We start from the raw sequence: 25,713 nt of genomic DNA on the forward strand, positions 1-25,713 counted from the left end.
TATATATATATATATATTTATCGTAAATATCCACCATCTATTTATATCATCGAGCAACGTATTTGCTTTCATGATATGGTTGTTAAATAAGCGAATCTCTGAATTGATAAAAATAATTAATAAATTAATAAAAGGAAAATTGTATATAATAGCAAATTAATAACCTAAAATAAATGGAGTAGCTAGGGTTAGATTTAATTGTGCTCCATAGCAAACGTTAACCAAAGTTTGCCAGGCGTCTCTCTCCCAAAAATCTCGCTCGCCACTCTCCCATTCTCGCTCGCTACTCTCCCTCTGCTCGCCTCTCTCGTTTTATACACAGAAGTGTATAAATTGTGTTTCTGTTTTGTATAAAGCGAGAGAAAATTGTATATACACATGCAAAAACATAAATCTTCGTGTTATACACTTAATTATACAATTTACAAACATTTTACTTCAATTCAATTGTAGACAAATGCAAATTTTATACAAATATTGCAGAGGAAAAGGCCAACGAGTTATACAATTGCGAATTATACAATTGCAGTGAAATACAATTTTCTCTAGCTTTATACAACAGAAGTGTATATATTGTGTTTCTGTTTTTGTATAAAGCGAGAGAAAATCATGTATCTTCTTGCTATACACTTATAATTATGCAATATACATACGTTTTAATTTGATTCAATTGTATGCAAAGCAAATTTTATAAAAATATTGCAGCGAAATAGTCAGCAAATTTTACAATTGTGCATTATACAATTGCAGTGAAATAGGATAGCGAATTATACAATTGCAGCGAAATAGGCCAGCGAATTATACAATTGTATATGTATAGCGAATTACACAGTTTTATGTTTGCTATGGAGCGCAATTATGCAAACTTTGCTATAGCATACAAATGTGAATTTTTTGTTTGCTATATGTGAAAGTTGCCCATAAATAAAAGCAAGTTAAATATACAAGAAAGTATATACTATGTTATATAAAAAAAATGCATATTTTATGTAGATTATATATCGATATAAAAAATATAGATTTCCCGACTAATAATTTATAACTGGACGACTATTTAGGTCTGTTATTTCCATTAATAGGTATTTATAAGCCACTCAAAGATTGATTCACTTAAATAAGTTGAATCAAGATAACATAAACAACGAGTCATAGCCCAATCCACCCATTTCGACTATCAAGTAATTTTTTTTATTATTATTATGACTACATATAATAATATCAAACATAAAAATACTCTGACAGCTTCTCATTAACTAATTATTTGGACTATATGTTAATCTATATCAATCAACTTTTAAATGAACTGAATCGAATATATCAAAATAATTTGAGTTAATAAATATATGAAACATATATGTTTTCTTGGCTAATTTTCCCACCCTTAATTCCATGATAGCTCATGCATTATATTCAACTTGTCCAATAAAAGGAAAAAAGAGAAATGTTGAATGCCTTGAATTGGACCCGTTACAAACAGAAAGGACGGGGGTCTCGCTCTTCCCGTGGACGTAGCCAATTTATTGGTGAACCACGTAAATCTGTTGTCTTGTTTTTAGCGTTTATATTTTCTCGTATTATCTCGAATTCCGCATAACAAATTGGTATCAGAGCCTCTCGGTTAATCGGTGTTTTTTTTGGAGAATTCGAGATGTCTGCTTTGAACGTGAAAATCGACAAATTCACAGGGAGGAACAGTTTCAGTTTATGGCAGATCAAGATGCGGGCTTTGTTGAAACAGCAAGGCTTCTGGGCGCCGTTGTCGAAAGACAAGAACGCCGTCGTTACTCCTGAGATGGCGATTCTGGAGGAAAAGGCGCATTCGACGATCATGCTGTGTCTCGCGGATGACGTCATCACGGAAGTCTCGGATGAAGAGACTGCTGCTGGTCTGTGGTTGAAGCTGGAGAGTTTGTACATGACAAAATCTCTAACCAACAAGCTGCTTCTGAAACAACGTCTATTCGGTTTACGAATGGCTGAAGGTACACAACTCAGGGAACATTTAGAGCAATTGAATACTTTGTTATTAGAATTGCGTAATATCGATGTGAAGATCGAGGATGAAGATGCTGCCCTAATTCTGTTAGTATCTCTCCCAATGTCGTTTGAGAATTTTGTTCAATCGTTCATTGTTGGGAAAGATACTGTGTCGCTGGAAGAAGTCAGATCGGCCCTTCATAGCAGGGAATTACGGCATAAGGCTAACGGCACAAGTACGGACATACAGCCTTCCGGTCTGTTCACCAGTAGCGGAAAGGGAAGGAAAAACGGCGGAAAGAAAAATAAGCCGATGTCGAAGGGTGCAAAGCCAGATGATGTTTGTAATTACTGCAAGGAGAAGGGACATTGGAAATTTGATTGTCCGAAGAAGAAGAAGCAATCGGAAAAACAATCAGTTTCTGCTGCTGTTGCTGAAGAAGACACCAATTCTGAAGAAGACATTGCCCTAGTTGCGGATGAGCACACTCATCATTCAGATGTGTGGGTTCTCGATTCTGGGGCATCCTATCACATCTGTCCTAGGAGAGAGTGGTTCACGACTTATGAGCAGATAGACGGAGGCAGCATCTCGATGGCCAACAGTTCTGTCTGCAAGGTGGTTGGGACAGGCTCGATCAAGATAAGGACACATGACGGTAGCTTCTGCACATTGAACGAGGTCAGGCACGTTCCATTGATGACGAAAAATCTGATATCTCTCAGTTCTTTGGACAGCAAGGGATTCAGCTGGTCGGGAAAAGATGGAGTCTTGCGGGTCTGGAAGGGTTCAAATCTGATTCTGAAAGGTGTCATGCGTGGTACTTTGTATTTTCTACAAGGTTCCACGGTTACAGGTTCAGCCCATGTTGCATCGTCAGAAGTTCACCAGGAGGATATGACTAAGTTATGGCACATGAGACTTGGTCATATGGGTGAAAGAGGGATGCAAATTCTGTCAAAGGAGGATCTTCTTGCTGGTCATAAGGTTAAAAGCCTAGAGTTTTGTGAACATTGTGTCTTTGGAAAACTACATCGCAACAAGTTTCCAAAGGCCATTCACAGAACAAAAGGCACACTTGATTATATCCATTCTGATTGCTGGGGTCCATGCCGTGTTGAGTCTTTGGGAGGCTGCAGATTTTTTGTGTCCATGATTGATGACTACTCAAGGATGACTTGGGTGTACATGATGAAGCATAAAAGTGAAGCTTTCCAGAAGTTCAAGGAGTGGAAAATTTTGATGGAAAATCAAACAGGGAAGAAGATCAAGAGGTTGCGAACTGATAATGGGCTGGAATTCTGCTGGTCTGAATTTGATCAATTCTGTAAGGATGAAGGGATTGCTCGACATCGTACAGTCAGAAATACACCACAGCAGAACGGTGTAGCTGAGCGGATGAATCAAACACTTCTGGAGAGAGCAAGGTGCATGCTCTCTAATGCTGGGCTAGATAGAAGATTCTGGGCAGAAGCGGTTAGTACAGCTTGCTACTTGATTAACCGCGGACCACATACAGGCATACAGTGCAAAACACCTATGGAGATGTGGTCAGGAAAAGTTGCTGATTATTCAAATCTGAAAGCTTTTGGTTGTACGGCTTACTATCACGTCAGTGAAGGTAAGTTAGAACCAAGAGCTAAAAAGGGAGTATTTGTGGGCTACGGAGATGGAGTGAAAGGTTTCAGAATCTGGTCTCCAGCAGAAAAGAGGGTTATTATGAGCAGGAACGTTGTCTTTGATGAAAGTTCTCTGCTTAGAACCATTGTGAAGCCTACAACTACGTCAGAAACTGGGAGTCTTGATAAACAGGTGGAGTTTCAAGTCATTCAGAACGAGAGCGATTTGAAAGAACCTGAAGAGGAGGATCAAGAGCCACAGACAGAAACTGATATTCCAGAATCTATGCCATCAGATATCCATCGGAGTATAGCTCAAGATCGGCCAAGGAGGGTTGGAGTTCGGCCACCTACGAGGTATGGTTTTGAGGACATGGTGGGTTATGCACTGCAGGTTGCTGAAGAGGTAGATACATCTGAGCCGTCTACTTACAAAGAAGCCATTTTAAGTTCTGATTCTGAAAAATGGTTTGCCGCTATGGGAGATGAGATGGAGTCCCTACACAAGAATCAGACATGGGATCTGGTCATACAGCCTTCGGGGAGAAAGATTATTACTTGCAAATGGGTTTTCAAGAAGAAGGAAGGGATATCACCAGCAGAAGGAGTCAAGTATAAAGCCAGGGTTGTTGCCAGAGGTTTCAACCAAAGAGAGGGAGTGGACTACAATGAGATCTTCTCACCAGTGGTCAGACATACTTCCATCCGAGTGTTACTAGCGATTGTTACACATCAGAATCTGGAGCTTGAACAACTTGATGTGAAGACAGCGTTTCTACATGGAGAGTTGGAGGAAGAGATATACATGACTCAGCCGGATGGTTTCCAAGTTCCAGGGAAGGAAAATCACGTCTGCAAGTTGAAGAAGTCCTTATATGGACTTAAGCAGTCTCCAAGGCAGTGGTACAAAAGGTTTGACAGCTATATGGTGAAGTTGGGATATACTCGGAGCTCATATGATTGTTGTGTCTACTACAATAGGCTCAAGGATGATTCATTCATCTATCTGGTGCTTTATGTAGATGATATGCTGATAGCTGCAAAGAAGAAGTATGACATTCAGAAGCTGAAGGGTTTACTTAGTGCTGAGTTTGAGATGAAGGATCTGGGAGCCGCTCGGAAGATTCTAGGGATGGAGATCATTAGAGACAGAGAGAGAAGGAAACTTTTCTTGTCACAGAGAAGCTACATTCAGAAGGTCTTGGCGAGGTTTGGCATGTCTTCATCTAAGCCTATTGATACCCCCAGTGCTGCCAATATCCATCTCACTGCCATGTTCGCTCCACAGTCAGAAGAAGAGAAGGAGTATATGTCACGAGTCCCTTATGCCAGTGCCGTAGGAAGTTTGATGTATGCTATGGTCTGTACAAGGCCAGATTTAGCACATGCAGTCAGTGTAGTGAGCAGATTCATGGGACAACCAGGGAGAGAACATTGGCAGGCTGTGAAGAGAATTTTCCGGTACCTTAGAGGTACATCTGACGTTGGTCTCATTTATGGAGGTGATACTCAGTGCTTGGTTACTGGCTATTCTGATTCTGACTATGCTGGAGATGTTGACACAAGAAGATCGATGACTGGCTATGTGTTTACCCTTGGAGGATCTGTCGTCAGTTGGAAGGCAACTTTGCAACCTACAGTGACTTTGTCTACTACGGAAGCGGAGTACATGGCCTTGACAGAGGCTGCAAAAGAAGGGATTTGGCTGAAAGGGCTGGTTAGTGATCTTGGTCTGCATCATGATCAGGCTACGGTGTATTGTGACAGTTTGAGCGCAATTTGTCTAGCCAAGGATCAAGTCCATCATGAGAGAACCAAGCATATTGACGTAAGGTATCATTTTCTGAGAAGTGAGAAGAGAATCAAGGTGAAGAAAGTAGGAACTGCTGATAATCCTGCTGATATGTTCACAAAGCCGGTTCCACAGAGCAAGTTTCAACACTGTTTGGACTTGCTCAACATCAGAAGCTGTTAATTGCCCTGCGGGGCAACTCTGAGGAAGAGGGGGAGGCCTGGCACTATCATAGTGCGTCTGAAGAATCTGTTCGGAGAATTCAAGTCAAGGTGGAGATTTGTTGAATGCCTTGAATTGGACCCGTTACAAACAGAAAGGACGGTATACAATGTTGTTGTATTGGGCCCTTAATTATCTGTCAATTCTGTATGTTGGGCCCAAGCCTGTTAGGGCATAGCTTAGCACTATATATAGACGCTATGGCAAACCCTATTCTGTAATTCTGTTCTTGCCTCTCCTTAATAAAACTGCTCTCCCTCTTCCCGTGGACGTAGCCAATTTATTGGTGAACCACGTAAATCTGTTGTCTTGTTTTTAGCGTTTATATTTTCTCGTATTATCTCGAATTCCGCATAACAAGAAATGTGGTATAAAACATGTTTTGAACGTTCAATCATTGGAACATGCATAATGCATAATTCATGGAACAACAGTATCCACAAATACCTAAAGGCTAAAGAAATTAATATTATCCAATGATTAAAAAAGTGAAGACTCAAAATAAGCATTTCAACTATTTTGTGCTGCCATCTGTATTGTATAGAAGAAAAAAAAGTCTCTATTTAGCTGCCATCTGTATAATTTAGTTTAAATTCTGATATTATACTCCTTCTTATATTAACTGTCTATTTTATAATTAATAGTTTTTTTTAAAAAAAAATACAATGAGTTTTTAAAGTTATAAAAAATAAGTAATTGTTTTAAAGAATATATAAAGAAAGAAATTAAGTGAACAAGTAATAAGCAAGTAATTGAAATGTAAAATAGCAAAGTAGGCAAACAATTAATCTCCTGATCATTAATACTTAATAGCTTTATCGAGCCAAACAATTAGTGAGTTGGGCAACTATAATAATTGAAGCCTAATCATAAATAAAATTGCAATTTAACTATATCAACCTTTTGAATATATTCAATCTCTTAAAAAATTTAATAGAAAAATAACTATTATTAATGATAAAAGTAAATTAAAAACTAAGTATAAATTTATTGATTTCATAAAATGCACAAGTATTATTAGACATTTAAAATAATATAGTGGACTACTATTATTGCACGGAGCTAGAGAATATTACTTAGTATTTTCACATTTGTATAAATTTGAGTCAAACTACTTTAAGAAACATTGAAATTTATGTAATTTGATACTCCCATATTTCAATTTATACGATACCTTTTATGTTTTGAGCGTAAAACAATTTAAGTTTGATCTTCAATTTTTTAAAATGAAATTTATATATTTAAAAACTACGTAAAAAGTATTATGAGTCACAATAATTAATATTTTAAAATATTTAAAAGACCTATAAAAGAAGATACAATTATAGATAAACTTATTTTACTCTTAAAATTCGAAAAATGACATTATACGAAAATAGTAGTAATAGAGAATATATGACATAACGCACTCACATCGACAAGATAAGCCAAATAAAGCAACGCAATGCGAAGCATATCATCCTTGTGATCTTTCGTTAGGCCATTTTTAGAAAATTGATCACAGCAATATAGCAAAAAAGAGTGGGACCCACTCTATAATTATTGCCAAATGGCAAGCAATTATTGGTTCCAATATCATTTCTGGATTGTTGTTTTGGTGATTTGGAACTCATGCTGAGCAGAAAATAATGAATATTTCAAATATAAGAACTTATTTTTATATATTTTTTTTAAAAAAGTATTTCGTAAAATAATTATATTCAAATTCTATATATCTATATAAATACAATTTTAATATTAATTTTAATTATAAGAAAAATTATAATTTTATAATCACACGTCCACTAAAAAAAATCTGAGATCGCTTCAATATTAAAGAACCTTGGTGCCCATACGATTGGAGGATGACATAATGAAAGTGTACCTTGGGACCCATTAATTTTAGGATATTATCATTTTATTCCTCAAACAATAACAAATTTGAGTTTGAGCTACTTTAATGTATATACATCGATATTGTAACAGAACTATAAAAAAATCAAGTCACATAAAAATGGAGTAAATATAAGCAAGTTAAAGTAAGATGAGTAATCATTTGAATCAATTTTACATAGGTATGGGGATGATTTATTAGTTATTTTTTTTAGTTGATGTATATAAATTATATTATACAAAATACATATTTATGTGCAATCATACACATATGAGATATTTGTCAACAATATTTTAGTACGGTAATCGACTGCTTCAATTAGTTCTTCATAAATAATTATTTGATATACTTAATATATATTAAAATTTATACATAAATAATGTACTCCCTCAATTTATTTTTATTAGTGCAGTATATCATTTTGAAAAGTTTAACAATATTTGTCAAATTTATAAACTCAATGAATAAGTTATCATATTATTCTATTTTTTTTTTACACTTGCTATTATATACTATTCATTTTTCAATGTTTGAATGACTTATATTTAATAAGAGTGATTTAATAAAATTAATTCTATTATTTACTGTTTTTAATTTTCGTATAAAGTCAATAATGAATGATTATTATTATATAGAAAAAGTAATGTTAGTGTATCTAACTTGATTTCCCAATTGCAAGGGCTTTCTTTTTCCTTAATACATGTGTCCAAATACATGAGAAAACAAAAGACCTTTTTGTTGTTCCACCTAGCTACTTTAATTTTGCCTATATATATGCCAATCAATTAGCTCTCATAATTCCATTGTCAAGTAAAACTTGCACTCTTGAAGCTCTTGGTGATAAAAAATTTGCATATATTCTTTGTTCAGGAAAAATATTAAAACCATGATTAACATGATTCTCTTGGGTGAAATTTTAATTAAACTTGGTAAGTTATTCCTCTTATTATATTTCATGGATGTGACATTTCATCGTACTAGCATATATCCAATAATATTTTACGTTTAACATTTTTTTAGTACGCTTAATTTACGAAAAAATTGATAAGTTCATATCTCACTTGTTTCTTGTTTATCAATTTTCAGCCATGACCGTCTCGTTCATTGTGTTCCTTGCACCATTGTGAGTCCGATCTCTCATTGCTTGAATCTTCATTTGTTTTAGCGCGATTTAGTACATACAACTAAATACATTATTGTATATATATGTACACATTTTCAGGCCAACGTTTTATAATATTTACAAGAAGAAATCAACAGAAGGCTATCAATCAATTCCATATGTGGTTGCTCTATGTAGTGCAATGATTTTGATATACTATGTAATTCTTCTAGGCGGAATGGTTAAAGTTATGATAATAAACGCAATTGGTGTCTTTATTGAAACAATTTACATCATTTTCTACATTTTCTATGCACCAAAGAAAGCCAAGGTAAGTTTTTTTTTTTTTTTTTTTTTTTTGTATATACACACTAATAATAAAAGTAAGTTAGTATCAGATCACCTAAAAGATAATTTTTGACGTTGCACGTACGTACAGGTCCAAACTGTAAAGCTACTTCTTTTTTTTGTGGTTGTTGGGTTTGGAGGAGTTTTCCTCATCGCTCAGTTTCTATTAAAAGGAGCAATTCGTACCGAAATTGTTGGATGGATATCTACTGCGTTTTCAATATGTACGTTTGCAGCACCACTATGCATACTGGTATGTACTTAATTTTTCCTTATAATTATTATTTTGAAACTTATGTATATTGAATTTTCATAATTTTGTATTATATTTCATACTATATGCAGAAAAAAGTTATCAAAACGAAGAATGTGGAATGCATGCCATTTCTCCTATCGTTTTTCCTCACAATAAGTGCTGTTCTGTGGTTCTTCTATGGTATTATTAAGCATAACTATGTCATTTATGTAAGTATTCCATTTTTAAGTTTCACCTAATTTCGATATTTTTTGATAGTGTGAATACGCTTGGTGATTAAAATTCTGAATTCGTCTCTGTCTGTCTGAATTATATAGGCACCAAACATCTTAGGATTCACTCTTGGTGTGATCCAAATGGTTCTATATGTGGTGTACAAAAATTACAAGAAAGAGGACAATGTTATAAAGGAGCAGAAACTTTCAGAGGTACTACAAAATCATGTGATAATATTAGATGATGGGGAAAAGCTTCCTCAATTAACTCAAGAACAAATTATTGACATTTGGAAGCTTGGTACACTCATTTACACTGAGAAACTTAATGCAAGTGCAGCTGAAGTTGACAATAATAGGACAAACTTGCAAACTAATTAATCTATGATTGGATAATTGTCATTTTCTTAATTAATCTTTTACGTGTTGTGTTCGTGTACACAAGGGAATTCTAATTAGATCTTCATGTAATAATAATAATTCTCTTGTTGTGCCAATGTAGTTAGCTAGAACAAGAAAATGCTTGTATGTATTCTCTTTGTTACAAATAAAATTACGTGTTTTTTTTCCGTATTATTAATAAGATTATGTCGCAACTACATATTATGCCTTTGATTTTTATCTTAATTTCGTCCTATTGTTTAACAATTCCTAACTAAATTGATTATATTTCGATACCAGTGTTATGCTCTAGCTCTCGAATATCTATTATTTTTATTCATTTTTTTTTAAAAAAAAATTACTAACTATGATTTTTCATCACATTCTATACGGCAAACTAGTAATTAGATTATGTGTAATACAATACTTCCTCCCAAAAATGAATGAAGGATTCAAAATATGAGAACTAAATCTTTTACTTGTTACATTAAAATAATTGACACAACATAAAAATAGTTAACATTACATATTAGTCTTCTTAACGAAGAATGTATCAATAGTATAGAAGTTGTAGTAAAAAAATTGTTTGACTCCTTAAATGACCACATTTTGAAGTTATAAATCTCACATTTTAAGGAACTTAATTACCAACAAATATTTTTTCCTATAATTTGATAGCTTAAAAAAATTCTCATATTAACCATGGATATGATATTTATCACGCATTTTGATATATCTATTTTCGTGGAATTAGTTTTTGTATTGATTAAAAAAATTATTTTTAGAAAAGAACCTAGGTCCTAGGATTATAATATTGCATATAGACGTTTGTTTTCTGACGTAAATTGCTGTCCCGTAAACTTGTTTTCATACTTTTGAGATAGCGTACAAATCTTTTAATCCTCGATCCTTTTGTAGCCCACTCCTCTTTAACATATATTTCTATCAAAAAATAGTTTCACATTTTATAAATTTGACCGCTCAATAAAAATATCTACGATCTAAGTGTCTACTAACCAATAAACATATATATTATACGTTAATTATATATATAGGGAAAAGGGTTTGATATACCCCTCAACTTTGTCATTTAGAGCTGATATACCCCTTGTTATGAAAGTGACTCATATATACCCCTATTTGTAAACAAATGACTCACATATACCCTTTTCCTCTAACGGAAATGAGAAAAATAATAATTTTAATCTAAATTTTTATTATTTTTTTCTAAAAAATATAATCCCATATGAGTAAATTTAATTCTCGTCAAACATATTTTTTTTGACTTTTTTTTTTGTTTTAATGACTATTTATAATTATTATTTTGATAATCAAATTTATTTATGTTTCACTAATATTCTTGTAAAACTTATTGTAGATGACCAAATTTTTTCTTCGAATACGAAATTAAATTACAATACACACAAAAAGATAGTTTAATTTTTTATTCTTTAAACTAAGGAATGAAAGAAAAAAATAAAATAAGAATAAGAAATTCAAATAATTATAATAAAAGAAGTCAAAAAATAATTTATGTATGAAAAAAATTAAAATATACCTTGAACTTTGATAGAAGAATTATGTGTACCCCTAAATAATTTTTTTTAAAAAATTAGAAGTAATAAATATAAATTTAAAACTAATTTTTTAACTTCCGTTAAATAAAGGGTATATGTGAGCCATTTTATAACGGCAGGGGTATATGTGAGCCGTTTGTATAACGGTAAGGGCATATATGAGCCACTTTTATAACGAGGGGTATATCAGCTCCAAATGACAAAGTTGAGGGGTATATCAGGCCTTTTTCCCATATATATATTATATATAAACTTGTAAAAAGTATATATATATAAAAATATTTTTCTAATATATATTTTAAATCTTAAACACTCTTAACGAAATTTCTTACTTTGTCATAGGACATTATTATATCTAATATAATTTCAGTTCCATTTTTTGAAATTTTTTTATTTTATAAAACACGTTAAAACTAAAAAGCGTGGTTTTAGAAAAATTCAAGGCTCCCCCACTAAAACTATATATCACTACTTTTAGTTTTAGTTTTAGTTTTAGTTTTTTTCCCTTTTAGTTTCACTTTCATTTTTCACGTTTTTTTTAGTTTTTTATTTTATAAAACATGCTAAAATTGGTTTTAAACCGAAAAACAATTAAGGATCCGTCACTAAAATTATATATTACTATTTTTTTGAAATTTTATTTTCTTATCTTATTTACATATTTTTATTTTTATTTTTCAATTTTTCTAAAATGAAAATTTTGAGTCCGTCACTGGCCGTGGAATACTGAGATATGGGAAAATTCAATTGCTCAAAAGAAAGAATCCCGGAAACCATATATCATATTGCCCCAAGAAAGTGGAATTCCCTTTTCTCCAATTATATGTGTAGTTAAGATCGATTTAACAAATTAAATACTATTGTTTTGGAGTTTGGATGCTCATAAATATCGACAGGTCATAAAGCAAGAGAATCGTGGATTTCCATTTCAAGTAATCATGAAAACAAAGAATTAACCAATAATTGACCTCAACAAATTGTGTTTTTATATATTGCATGACCCCTTGTTACGAAATCGTCCACTTTCATGGTAGTATACGTCCTTTAGATAACATGCATTATCTTGAACTTTAGTTACTACTTTTTATATGAAATGAGTTCATGCCAATCTCTTACTATAGTAATGTTTCATGATTATTGTTTATAGGGAAAATTACGTAGTTAAGCAAATTTATACTATTTAATTACTCATCATAGCTATAATTTGCTATAATTATCACTCGCGACTAACATTATACATTAATTACGCGGGATGACTTCGAGTTTGTATAATAAGTCAAGTTTGTATATGTATAATTCGCCAGGATATACAGATACATTTATGTATAATATACAATTATTCAACCTATATACATATACAATTCACCTCTCTCCCACTCTCTGCCCTCTCTCGCTCGCCTCTCTCCTCCCTCTCTCAGTCTCGCTCGTCTCTCTCCTCCCTCTCCCAATCTCGCTTGCTATATATACAAATGCATATGTATAATATACAATTTATATATAATTATATACATATAGAATTCACCTCTCCTCACTCTATGTCCTCTCTTGCTCGCCTCTCTCCTCCCTCTCCCAATCTCTCTTGCCATATATACAAAATACATATGTATATTATCTATCCAATATACATATACAATTCACCTTGCTCCCAGTCTTTTTCCCTCTCTCTATCACCTCTCTCCTCTCTCTTCCAGTCTCGCTCGCCTCTCTCCTCCACATAACATGTAGCTATAAATTATAATTATCAAACTATAGCTATGAAGAATAATTAATTATTTTCAAGTGGTTATATATGAAAGTTTCTATTATTTATAATATATAAATCGTTTTAATTTCCTGATCAATTATCTGAATCATATTATTTGGGTCTTGTCTAAGGATGATTAAAAGTGAAATGGATAAGTTTGGAAAAATTTAATATGTCAAACATGGAGTGGAGGCACCTATTGCCAAGTAGTATCATATCATCTTACAACATTAACCACCTTAAGAAATTGTTTAGCGGGTATCTTTTTTATTTTTAACTCAAATGGTTTGTCGCATATTAAATTAATTTCGCTAGAAATTTAATATGTCCCGCCAATATAACTATATAAGTATTAGACTATAACTAACTAGATTTGTCCAATCAAAACTTGGACATATAGGAGACTCACCCTATTATTTTTATTTTTTTTTCGGTGACATATAAATTTAAAATTTCATGATTTTCAATTAACCAACTTCATAATTGACCATTAAGTGATTCAGTTATTGAAGAATAAAAAATGTTTGAAAGCTTTGATAAATCTTGGATAAAAATATGTGATGCACCAATATATTTGTGTATCCATGAATTAAGACTTTCATTGGTTGCAGTTAAATCAAGTGCTCTTTTGGAATCATTTTAATGGTGATGTTGAGATTTCGAAATCAAATTGCGTTCCTAAGGATAATCCAATTGATTATTAACAAAAAGAAAGTAGCATCTACATTAAAAGGAAACGATAGGGTCATTTGCACTTTTGCACACTATTCTGGATGGTCTTTAATTTTTGTTCAAAAATAAATAAATTTTTATGGGTATTAATTTATATTTTTGCATTATAATATTTTATTCAACGTCCATAAAGAACCTATATTTGGCTAGTCATAAGTTTGATTGCTATAAACAAAACTTAAAATCGGATCATTTGACTGACAAAATATGACGTTAAACACTAAGGCCTCATTTGTTTGCACTTAATGGAGGTCTGAATTTTAATTATTCAGATTCAGCCTATTAAAATACATTTGATTTTTAGATATGAATTTGAATCATTCAGATTCAGTCCATTAAGTTCATTTGTTTTATTTTTTGAAAAACCTCTTAATGGGTCTGAAGAGGTCTGAATAAATCAGATCTGTAGTAGACTCTTAAAAATGCTCAGACTCGTTTAATAAGTTATCAAATAATAACATCGCTTTCTCTGCTTTAAGCGTGCTTTTTTATCTCATAACTAAAACTTTCTTTCTCTCTTTTTTCAATCAAACACCATTTTTTTCCCTCTTGAATTGATAAGTTTTCATAAATCCTTTCAAGTTTTTTATTTGTATTAATATTTTTCTTCTATTGACTGTGTCAAGAACACGGTTGATGTATTGGTGTTTATCAAGGTTTTTAAATTAAAAAAATTGTACTCCAAATCATGATTTGGTATAAATAATTGGTGCGGATAAATTTTAATTCGAACTTCATTTTTTTATTTTTCTAGCGAAAAAATACTTTACATCACTTGCAGCTGAGATTAATTATTGAGGAGAGAGTGTCATTCAAATTTCTATACATATGATATCATCAATGAGGTAATAGCTAGCTAGCTCAAACTTCAATTAATAAAAAAAGGTAGATAGGAATTAAAGAAAAGTATTATCAATTTTATTACTCCAAACTCCATCGTTTTACAAGACAGTCTCCGATTAGTTAATGTTATTGTTACTAATATTTAATATAATATAACCAATACGAGTAGATATACTCTTGCAAAATATTGCTACACAAAAGGATCGTTCCCAAATCTCAATGGACCAAAAAAATGGGTTGGGCCGCTCTGAATTTTGGAATCAATGGGCTGGATCATCAAGTAGGGAATTTTTTAAAAAAGGGAAACTTACCTAAATATACTAAAATAAATAAATATTTACCATTTATAGCAACAATATTTTTTTTCCACTTGAACACTTTTAATTCATTTATAATACAAGTTTAATACATATTACATATTTAACAAAACATTGCTATAAATGGTAATAAACAAAAAGTATCGCTAAAATCAGTAATTATTTTTTAAAATGTATTAATTTATGTAATTTTTCCTTTAAAAAATTACTCCCTCCCCTCTATCTCATAAATATATTTTTCATTTTTCGAGAGTCAAATAGTTTATATTTGAGTCGAAAAAATTTTGCATGGGATTTTCAATTTCTTTGAAATGAAATTTATATAATTATAAACTATATAAAAAGTATTATAAGTTAAAATAATTGATAATTCAAAATATTTAAAAAATCTATAAAAAATTATAAGATGGGACGGAAGGAGTACTTCTTTTCGACTTACAAAATCTTTTAGATCGTTATCTAAGATTTTCTTTTAATAGAACTAAAAATCTCATGACAAACATCAAGTTTACTTTCTAAATTATTTATATATAAGATGGGATGGAAGGAGTACTTCTTTTAAACATCAAGTTTACTTTCTAACTATTTATATAAGTTCTTGTAAACATTAAACAGTCGAATATTTTATGTGTAAAATTGAGTAACGTATCGGAAGGACAATTTCTCAAAAGTTAATACTATTTGCGCACCTTCACAAAATTTAAGTGGTGGCTTAATGATAGGCAATTTGCGTAGTTAAGAGTATCCCTCAACATCACCTCGGATAAAAGCAGGTTGACTTTTGTAAGATTCTAATCTAATCCAACTACAAAATAATTAAATACTCCATCTGTCCCTACTTAGTTATCTACTTTAGAAGTGACACGCATATTAAAACATCAACGATTATATTAGGTTAGTACAATTTTACCATTTAACTTACAAGATTATGCAACTCCCCAAATTATAATAAATATATTTTCTGGTTTCAAAAAACATGCATTACAACTTAGTAGTACTAGAAATTTTCTAGAATTAAATAAGGGCATATTTAGAAAATATTATTATCCTTTCTTGATTTGTTAAAATGCAAAAATAAATAGGGAGGATATAAAAGAAAATATGGACAGAGGGTTTATCACACTTTTATTATTTAGTTATATCTTCTTAGATAAATTAAATGTGAAATTAGGTCTTACGTCTAACTCACATACCAAAAGCTAGCTCAAAGGGAGGAGGATTGTCCAAGCCTTATAAGAAGTCCATCTATCTCATTAACCACTTATATGAAACTGTTGTCATTCTTTAACACCCCGCCTCACGCCCAGTGCTTAGCATCTGTGCATGGGCAATTTTGATTTTGGGGCCCCAACATTGGATGAGACGAGTTCTGTTCTAATACCATGTGAAACTAGATCTTAGGCCTAACTCACACCCAAAAGCAGGAGGATTGTTCAAGTCTTATAAGGAGTCCACTCATCTTATATAATTAGTTTCACCCATTCTTATCAAACCACTCCCATAATATTAATATGATATCAAGCTTTGTACATGTTGGGGTATGTAATTACATAATCAACTACCATTTGTTTTCTTAATAAAAAGTGGGCTCTCATTGTCTAATCCTTAGGTAATCAACTGTTTATTTTTCTTCTTAAAAACATTCAATACCAACAAGATGTTACGCACTAGTCACTACCTTCCCTAAAACTCGAATAAGATTCCATCAAATTTAATAATTTTTACCTTAAAAATAAAATAAATATAAATTTTAGAACTCCTTAGATTAAAATCATGATTCGTCCTCTCTATATTTCGATAAATTAAAACAAATTGCAAATTAAACCTACTCTATAATTATAAGCCGCCGTGCCTGTTGACTAGCTCTCAATAAACAAACAAAAACTGTCATGCTTTTATCAATTTCATTCGTGCATAGTTTTTTTTTTAATATATATCTGTTTTTAATTATAAACGTGAAGGGAAGATATATAATGGCCAAGACAAGAATAAAATAAAATTGTGACTATTACGTGTCGAACTCCGTCTGAGTTTTACAAATTTTAATATTGTCATATATTTTGGAATTTCAACATGATAATGTAGATTCAATTTGTATGCGCTAAGAAAATTAAAGAATTTTATTATATCATGTTTTATAAGATTTTTTAACACCGTATATGTATAGAAATTATTGTGAACTATACAATAATAATACATCTAGTATAATTTCATATGAAGGTCTGAGAGAGTAGAATACGGGAATAGAAAAATTATTTTCAATAGATCCTCGACTCAAAATATAACAAAAGGAGACAAATAATAGTTCAGGCCTGGATTTTTCATGGAACTTCAAAGAATTAAAATAGAGGAAGACTGGTTATAATGGGACCAAAGTTCATATGGATGCATGAATAATTGAATTAAAATAGTACTAGTAATTAATTAGCTGAGGTAGTGTTTTTAGATCAACATTAAGTGAAGCCTGAAAGTGAAATATACTAATAAAATAAAACGTCAAAAAAATAGTGCTACTCAAATCAGACACGTTCTCAACAACTACGTACTCCATTTATGGAATAGTCAAAACAATAAAAAATTGAAAGTAAATGACGTAACAAAAAATGTTGTTTTATGCAAAATAATTTTATATTTCATCAATCATTTGTCATTTACTCCTATGATGTTGAATACACTGAAATTGGCCATCTCTTTTGTCCCCATTGGAATTTAATAAACAATGCTCTTCTTCTTTTTTTTTTTTAATATCCTGCATCGATAATAAAACTCAATTAATTTGAATTTACTTAATATAAGATCCGCTTAAGTTTTTTATCAAAAAATTTTCATATATAAGCTTGAATTCAAAATTTCTTATTAAAAAATAGTGGTCCTGTCTATTTTTTCATATATCCTTTTGTTGATAACAATGCCCTTCTTTAAACTAAAGGCTTTTATCACCGTTGACTATTGCAAGTGTATATTATAATAATTAATAGTAAGTAGTAGTATCTATTTGGGTATGGCTTTATGTAACTTATAGTGACCTTTCCTATATATAAACTGGCCTCTTAGTAACCTAACTCACAACTCTCTTTTCTTTTTCTTTTCATGCCTTCTTCACCACAAGTTCTCAAGAATTCTTTTCTCTAATTTGGATACTCAAAAGTATGAGTAATCCAACTAGAATAAAATCTAGGTTTATGCTAAATTTAGCTTATGATAGAGGATAAATCCACAACTACATATACCAAACAATTAAAACCAAAAAAACTTTTTTTCTTTTTTTTTTGTTTGCTCCTTTCATTTGAGCTATTGAGAAAGTGAATGGATATGGAAATGATTAAAGGGAAGAAGAATTCAAACGCGTCGATACTCAAGAAGTTGGAGGGATATTTATTGATGAAAAAAGGAAGTCGAACGATGATGTTGTCCAAGAGCAAATCATGGCATGGTAGTAGCAAAACAAAGAGTCCAGTAGTACTAGCACCGCAAGGCTGTTTTTGTGTATATGTTGGGCCAGAGAAAGAGAAGTTTACAATCAAGGCCAAATATGCAAACCATCCATTGTTCAAGATGTTGCTTGAAGATGCTGAAATGGAATATGGTTATTGTAGCCAAGGACCTATTTTGCTACCTTGTGATGTTAATCTTTTTCACAAAGTATTGGGCCAGATGGATAGTGAGAAAGAGATTAATGGACCTGGGTGTGGGCTTGCTTCATGTAGTCCATTTAGTCCAGCTAGGGTCTTGGGACATGGAGAAATGGGCAAGGGTTATGGCTCTTATGGGCTTCTCACTACACCAAGAATGCTCAAGCTCAACAGTTCTAACTTCTAATTATGAGAAGTATGTGTCTTTTTAAATATGTATGTTCTGCTAGTAAGTTGCACAAAATTGTGGGTTACAATTAGTTGCAGTGAATAATATGTTGTGTTCTTATGTAATCTTTTTCTAATAGCTACATAGGGCTAGTGCTTCATCTAGCCTAATTATGACCGTAAAGGTTTGTGATGGATGGATAAGATTACAATCGAAGGTATCAAGTGTTTCGAGTCGCAAGAATGAAAAAAATTTAATAGGGAATTCTACCACAATTGAAATTATCAACATAAAGCATGTGCAGATTCACATACCAAGCAAAGATAAGTGCAGCAACATACATACAAATTAATAACTATGATATTCAGCATCAGATGGTATACTGTTGCTATAAAAGAAATGCAAAGACCAACTCTAAAACAAGCAAAGGCAAAACAAATGCCTTATATACGAACCCATCGGGGTCACCATCTTAATTCAGCTAAATATAAATAAGAACTACTAACAAGATGTATAAAACCTTAAACCTATCCTTCTGCTGGACTCATAAATTAAGCATCACTATCATCACCTTCATTTTTCTCTTCATCATTCTCAGCCTTAGGGTCATCCCCTTCATTTTTTTCTTCATCATTCTCAGCCTCAGAGTCATCACCTTCTTCGTCATCACTCATGTTATTTATTACATCAGTGATGATAGCCTTCACCTCTATTTTCCTATGCATCAAATCTACACCGAAATGGCTACCTGTAATGAACACGGTTAATCACCAAATGAGAGAGCAGTACTTGTCAAACTTTTTTAAGAACAAGCAATACAAGAGTCTCCTTAGGTCATACCTAAATTTCGGATGATATCAGACAAAGTTGCCTGCATTGTGAAGAGTACAACAAACCTGATTAGTAAATTAAGTTTATCTTCTTGTGTATTTACTCACCAAGATATATCACTTACGGAGTTAAAATCCACTTCTTTCAGAATATTCACAACTGCTGCATGAATTTCTTCCTTGTTGGGCTCTGCCTTGGCCTTTTTGCCACTTTTTTCTTTTCCTATTCAAGAAGATTTGAAAAAACTTTTAAAATGATAGATTTGTAAGACTAATAAGAGATTTAGAGTTGTGATTACCTTGTATATTAATCCCTAAATAAATATTATAGGTGAGAATAAGATATTGGATTATCACCAAGATATTAGAAGAGGCTGAATGGAATGGTGTATCATTTTTATTGATTCAAAATACTGAAAGGATCACTCCCTATTGTATGATGAAACACCATCTCAAACAAATTACTCAAAAATAGAAATAAATATAGGTTTTTACCTCAATAATAGATGAATAAAAGTGCATATATTGAATCACCAATGAATAAACAGAAAGTTACTCACCATCCTTTTCAGAAACCTTAGCAGGAGTCTTGGTTGATTTTTTCTTGTTTGAAGCATTTTCCTTCACTGACTCATCCTCTTCCTTTTGACTTTTATTTTCAACTTTTTGTTTCTTAGGTGTAACTAGTGAATCAGCACCAGAAGCACCTCTTTTGGAAGCTGTACTTGAAGACACTTTGGTAGATTTAGTCATACTTTTAGGGGATTTAGCAGAGTTATCCTTTTTCACAGCCTTGGGCTTCTCTGTTACTTTGTTTCCAGAATCCTTCTTTGAAGAAACATTCCCATTGGACTTCTTTTTCTTTGGTTTCTCTTCCTCTTGCTCTTCGTTTTTTTCTTCCTCTTTTTCTGAACCACTCTCTTCATGATCACTTCCTACTTCATCGGCTTCCTCACCATCATTGTCATCACCAGATTCATTACTTGATGGCTCATCATCACTTTCATATTCCTCTATTTTTGGTTTTTGATGCTTCTGCTTTGAATTGAACATAAGAGAAGAATAACTTTTTCAGCAAGATATATGACAGGCATTTGCAGAAAAACAACAGCTTAAATTAGAAAATGTGCCCAACTATTTATGGCTGATTACAGACTCAACTTGTGAAAACAATGTTTAAGGCAATGGAAACAAGTATAATTTCCTCTCAATGCACAATGTAATCACGCAATCTGCAACGGACAAAATTAAGAAGACATCTGTATCAACTTACTCGATATGCATTAGATTACATACTATTATAGTAGCTGTTAGTTCAAATATGCATTGAAGTACATACAAATTTCAAAATAATAAAGGTTTCTTATGCCAGTGATACTGCCACTAAATAGTCTTAAAACCCTAATAATTATTGTACCACTTCAGAGGTAAAACTGATATCATTCTGTTGGTTATATACCTACAAGGGGACCATAAGATCATTTATGTTGGGTAAAGCCTTTACTGATAATCAATTTTCTGGTAGTCATGGACTCTAAACTCTTCTTTCCTTTTCTTTATCACTTCCCACAAGCAGCAGGAGCATCACTTGTACTGAGTATGTCTGCCATCTCTCCATGAAAGTGTTTCTGAGAAGAACGTTGAGGAAAGGGCCCAAAATAAGGGAAGAACAATGGTGTGTTCAAAGAACAAGAAAAGTGGGAGTCTCTATTCCTATGGCTATAATCATGTCCGCAAAAAACTTACCAGTTCTTTTCTTCTTTTGGGACAATAGTAATTTAAAAGTTCTCGGTTTGTTTTTTTGGACAACAGTGGTGGCCACACTTGCACATACTCCAACTATTGCAACAAATACTTGCATCCTCCTTCAATACAAATTTGGAGCAACTCTAACCCCGAAGACTTTCTATTGCTAATTCTTTTGCCTTTCATGGGAATAGATTTTCATGCAACACCATTTGGTGTAAAAAATATGTATACATAAGCCATTACTTTGACGTTAGGGGTAATAACATTATAAACTGCAAATTTGTTACAGTATCAGCCTTTTAAAGAGAATGAAGATATTAAAAGAGAGCTAACCTTTGCCGACTTTCCTGCAGCTTTGTCCAAGGAACCTGTGCTTTTGGAAGTTTTGCCCTTTGATTTTCGCTTCTTCCTCCTCTGAGATCAGAATGTAACATGATAAAAGGATTACTACATTACAATAAACATATGGTTCAAGTGTACCAAAGTCATAACAAAAGGTGGCACTGTGAAAAAAGGAAGCAGCAAATGCAGGATCAGCTGTACCAGTTCCTTCTCTGCAAGCAAAGAATCAGTCGTACTGTGAGGAGATTCCAGGAAGTCTAACAACTTCACAGAGAGCTCATCCTGCAAATTGAAATATGCAACAATAATAATTAGCAGAACATATATTTTTTTGTAATGCAGCACACAGGAAACACATTGATAATACATGCCTTCTTTGTTGCAGATTTACTAACTGGGATATTGAGTATATCACAAAAAACCAGTAGCTTTTCTTTGACACACTTGTCAAGCTTCTCTTTGATTTTTGCCCGCTGTTTTTCCTGCTTGAGAAAGAGAGAATACACAAAATACATGTCATTCACATATCATAAAGTCACTCGATGTTAATACTTGCATATTTGATGCACATATACCACATCACTAAGGAATCAAGAAGATATAGCAAAGTAGAGAGACTAACTACCTCATTTTCAACCCAAACATATCCAGAAAACAGCCCTATGTTTTTCTTCAAATTATGTGCCTGCAAATACAAGGACATTATTTAAGACTTGCATGATCAAGAAGCAATACTACCATAACCCAAACAATACAGTTGTGGGTTGAAATAGAATGTTTAAGGGCTTAATAGAATGTGAGAGTGAAGAAGAATATGACCTTTGACTTCTTGCCAAAAAGAATGCTATGCAGCGTGTGCAGGTTGTCATCCGGTTTTCTCTTGGACAACATATATGCCACTGAAATATTACACAATACAATAGTTATCAATGGAATTATCATTGCACAATTTCCCCAAATTTACTCAACCAAAAGATCAAACGTATATAAAGCATCTACAAAAAATAAATTTCACAAGCACAACAAAAAAAAGCTTCAAATTTTGCAAGTACATAAAAATGTTGGCATCAAATGTGAAAATTATGTAGCTATTAATCAGTCAATCTGAGTATTAGCTGGTAACCAATCTGTGTTGATAGATATGCAAAAATAAATTTTTACAAAATCATACTTCTTTTATTTTTTGCTAACAAAGATGATACCTCTTATATGGCCAAAAAAATAAATAAAGAAACAAACAGCTGTAGTTCAGCTAGGTTGTTCATTGTTCCAGTGTATCAAATGGAATTCATTAGGCACACCTATTTTACAATAATATAGTATACTGACCTATGCTCATATGGGTAATAAAGAAGTGAAGGGTTCACCAGAAGAATTTAAATGCTTCAACGGACTCATAAGATCCAACCCCTCCTCTTCTAAAGAAATAAACTTAAAACAGCTAAATGAAATGAAGCAATTACTTGCAATGATCATTATTCATGTTAGAAACACAAGCAACTGCTGCAAAATAGAATTAGCAACCAGCACAAACTAACAATACAACAATCAAACACAAGGATTTTGTTGGCACGAGAAGCATGTAATTATGTTACACTCTCAATGAATATTTGCTAACTTAACCATATTAGTTTCTCTGAGATAAACTTGATAATAGACATAAAAACAAAAAGAAGAAAAGGCTGATACCAACAAGGGGAAAAAGTGGCTGAATAATTAAAAGAAAATGTACCATTTGGGATGTCCTTCAGCTGTGTACCTTGACCCTGCATTTAATCACCAGAATAATAAGAGGGGATCCCCGAAAAAGTGACAAATACTATTGACATTTCTGGTGAAAATTGAAACAAGACATTTCAATAGCGCTTGTTCAATAGACGAACCAAGAAACATGCAAGAGAATAACATGTGGGGTATGCGTAATTACAAGGTAATGTGCAATAATGTTGGTGCATAACTATTTTTTCTTGATTTCCTTATTCACATGAGATATCAGTGATTATACTTTTCATATGACCAGATCTTACTGTACATTCTGCGATCTACCTCAATAAACCAACAAAAATCAAACTTTGACCAAAGATTAAACGAATGGCAAAAACCCAAAACGGAAGAGGCAGATTGCTAAACTTAGCATAACAGTCTTGTTTGGCAGGTTTTTCCTATGTTGAATCAGCTTAACAGTTGGATTTAGCATTCATAGCTAGTTTGTTTGAGATTGAAGCAAGCATTCATAGCTAGTTTGTTTGAGATTGAAGCATAATTGATCAAATAAACTTGCTTCTCATTAATTAGTACTAACATAAAGATGAATTCTTTTATCTGTACGTAAATTGTCAAAATCAGAAATTTTTTTAGAATTATACCTTCTCAATGGACAAGGGTTTGGTTGCAGATCCTCTAGCAACCAGAGACTCAAAATACCTCTCCACTATTTTCCTTTCCCTCGTCGGCCTGGAACCTGGTGTTTTGGGCGAAATCGCATCATCACTTTTCGCTTCCTCCTCTTTCTCTACACCCTCATCTTCTACCTTCTTCACAACTTTTTCCTTCACCTTCTCATCTTCTTTGTCTACATCCATTTCTTCTGCGCCTTCATTTTCCTCTTCGCTACTCCTCTTCGCCTTCGCCTCTTTCTCGATTGTTTCCTTCTCTTGCTTCTTCTCTTCTAGGGTTTCTTTGTCGGCCGCCATGGAAGTTATCAGTAGGTTTTCTTTGTGCTTTGAAGAGAGAATTTTTTTGAGAATGAATACAGTTGAATAAAGAGTCGTGTGGTATAATGGAGCATATTAGACAGATTTGGAAAATACAACTGCAAAATTTTGCGGGAAAATTCTTTTGGAAAAGCGCGGGTAGATCTGGAGCGAAAAATAAAAAAGGGAATTTTTTCGAATGAACTTCAAAAAATTGCAGATAAACATGAATTTTTACCCGCCAATGCCACGTTTTGTTTCACGGTCAGCACTATCGATCTGCCCGTTTGATATGTGGATTTACGTGGAGAAAAATTATCAAAATGGTCCTTTTCTATACAAACGTTAGACTAATTTGATCCCTAATAGGCTTAAGTCATTAGCGGCTACTTAAAGTTGTGTATATAATTTACTTAGACACTTTAACTAAGAATAGTATCAATTAAAATTTGAAAAAATTACATATATTAATATATTTTAAAAAGTAATTACTGATTTTAGCGATACTTTTTGTTTATTACCATTTATAGCAATATTTTATTTAATCTGATATGTATTAAAAATTAATTACGTATGCAATATATATAAATTATAATTATTTTTTGAAATATATCATGTATGTTTGGTAAAAATTATCACATTGTATTATAAGTATATTAAAATGTGTGATAAATGTATTATTCATCATTAAAATTTGTATTATATATGAACAATAAATTGTTCATTGTAATATGTATTATACTTGTATAATAAATGAATTAAAAATGATCAAGTGAAAAAAATATCATTGCTATAAATGGTAAAATATTTTTTTATCATAGTATATTTATGTAAGTTTCCTTAAAACTTTTATCTATACAAAATCGTTTCTATTAGACATTTTTTTATAATCATTAAAAAATGTGAAGAGTGTGTGATACACTTGCGGTGACGTGGCAAAATGACTAATTGAAAAATAATATTTGACATTGGGCCGTGAAAATTATAAAAAAAAAACATTTAATATCTAATTTTTTAAAAAAAAAAATAAAAATGTCAACCTATTCTACCCCACCTTACCTCACCCCACCCCAACACTCTTTCATCTTCATCTTCATTTTCTACTTCTTTCCCAAAACACATTCTTTCTCAAATTACAAAATCTTATTCTTTTCCAATAACTTCAAGATTAATTTTTTAAATATATATATATATATATCTTTTCATCTTCTTCCCCAAAACACATTCTTTCTCAAATTAAAAAATCTTATTCTTTTTCAATAACTTTAAGATTATTTTTTTTAAAATATATATATATAT

General features: G+C 32.1%; 3 protein-coding genes across 6 annotated transcripts; 2 read left to right on the forward strand and 1 right to left on the reverse strand.

Annotated features, from left to right (window-relative positions):
- The first annotated feature begins 8,293 nt into the window (after window positions 1–8,293).
- LOC107022646 (bidirectional sugar transporter SWEET9-like) lies at window positions 8,294–9,985 on the forward strand. Its single transcript, XM_015223243.2, has 6 exons — window positions 8,294–8,413; window positions 8,571–8,607; window positions 8,707–8,917; window positions 9,026–9,187; window positions 9,280–9,399; window positions 9,508–9,985. Exons 1-6 carry the CDS (start codon window positions 8,371–8,373, stop codon window positions 9,784–9,786), a joined length of 852 nt encoding a protein of 283 aa, XP_015078729.1. The 5' UTR covers window positions 8,294–8,370; the 3' UTR covers window positions 9,787–9,985.
- Window positions 9,986–18,046: 8,061 nt separating this feature from the next.
- On the forward strand, window positions 18,047–18,983 carry LOC107023683 (auxin-responsive protein SAUR71-like). Its single transcript, XM_015224456.2, has one exon. The coding sequence runs from the start codon at window positions 18,306–18,308 to the stop codon at window positions 18,816–18,818; it is 513 nt and encodes a 170-aa protein (XP_015079942.1). The 5' UTR covers window positions 18,047–18,305; the 3' UTR covers window positions 18,819–18,983.
- A 128-nt stretch (window positions 18,984–19,111) lies between these two features.
- Window positions 19,112–24,616, reverse strand: LOC107023681 (protein DEK-like). Of its 4 annotated transcripts, none has more exons than XM_015224452.2 (11): window positions 24,088–24,616; window positions 23,454–23,487; window positions 22,541–22,620; window positions 22,347–22,406; window positions 22,093–22,206; window positions 21,923–22,003; window positions 21,713–21,793; window positions 20,191–20,668; window positions 19,756–19,853; window positions 19,641–19,671; window positions 19,112–19,548 (listed from the first exon to the last, which is right to left on the reverse strand). In XM_015224452.2, the coding sequence occupies exons 1-11, from the start codon at window positions 24,412–24,414 to the stop codon at window positions 19,352–19,354; spliced, it is 1,581 nt and encodes a 526-aa protein (XP_015079938.1). In that variant the 5' UTR covers window positions 24,415–24,616; the 3' UTR covers window positions 19,112–19,351. The 4 variants fall into 4 exon arrangements, with proteins under 4 accessions (XP_015079938.1, XP_015079940.1, XP_015079939.1 ...); XM_015224454.2 differs by having other exon boundaries at window positions 22,093–22,203; window positions 24,088–24,615; XM_015224453.2 differs by having other exon boundaries at window positions 20,191–20,665; window positions 24,088–24,615.
- Between the last annotated feature and the right edge of the window lie 1,097 nt (window positions 24,617–25,713).

The sequence above is a fragment of the Solanum pennellii genome, chromosome 6 (genome assembly GCF_001406875.1).
Source record: "Solanum pennellii chromosome 6, SPENNV200".
NCBI lineage: Eukaryota > Viridiplantae > Streptophyta > Magnoliopsida > Solanales > Solanaceae > Solanum > Solanum pennellii.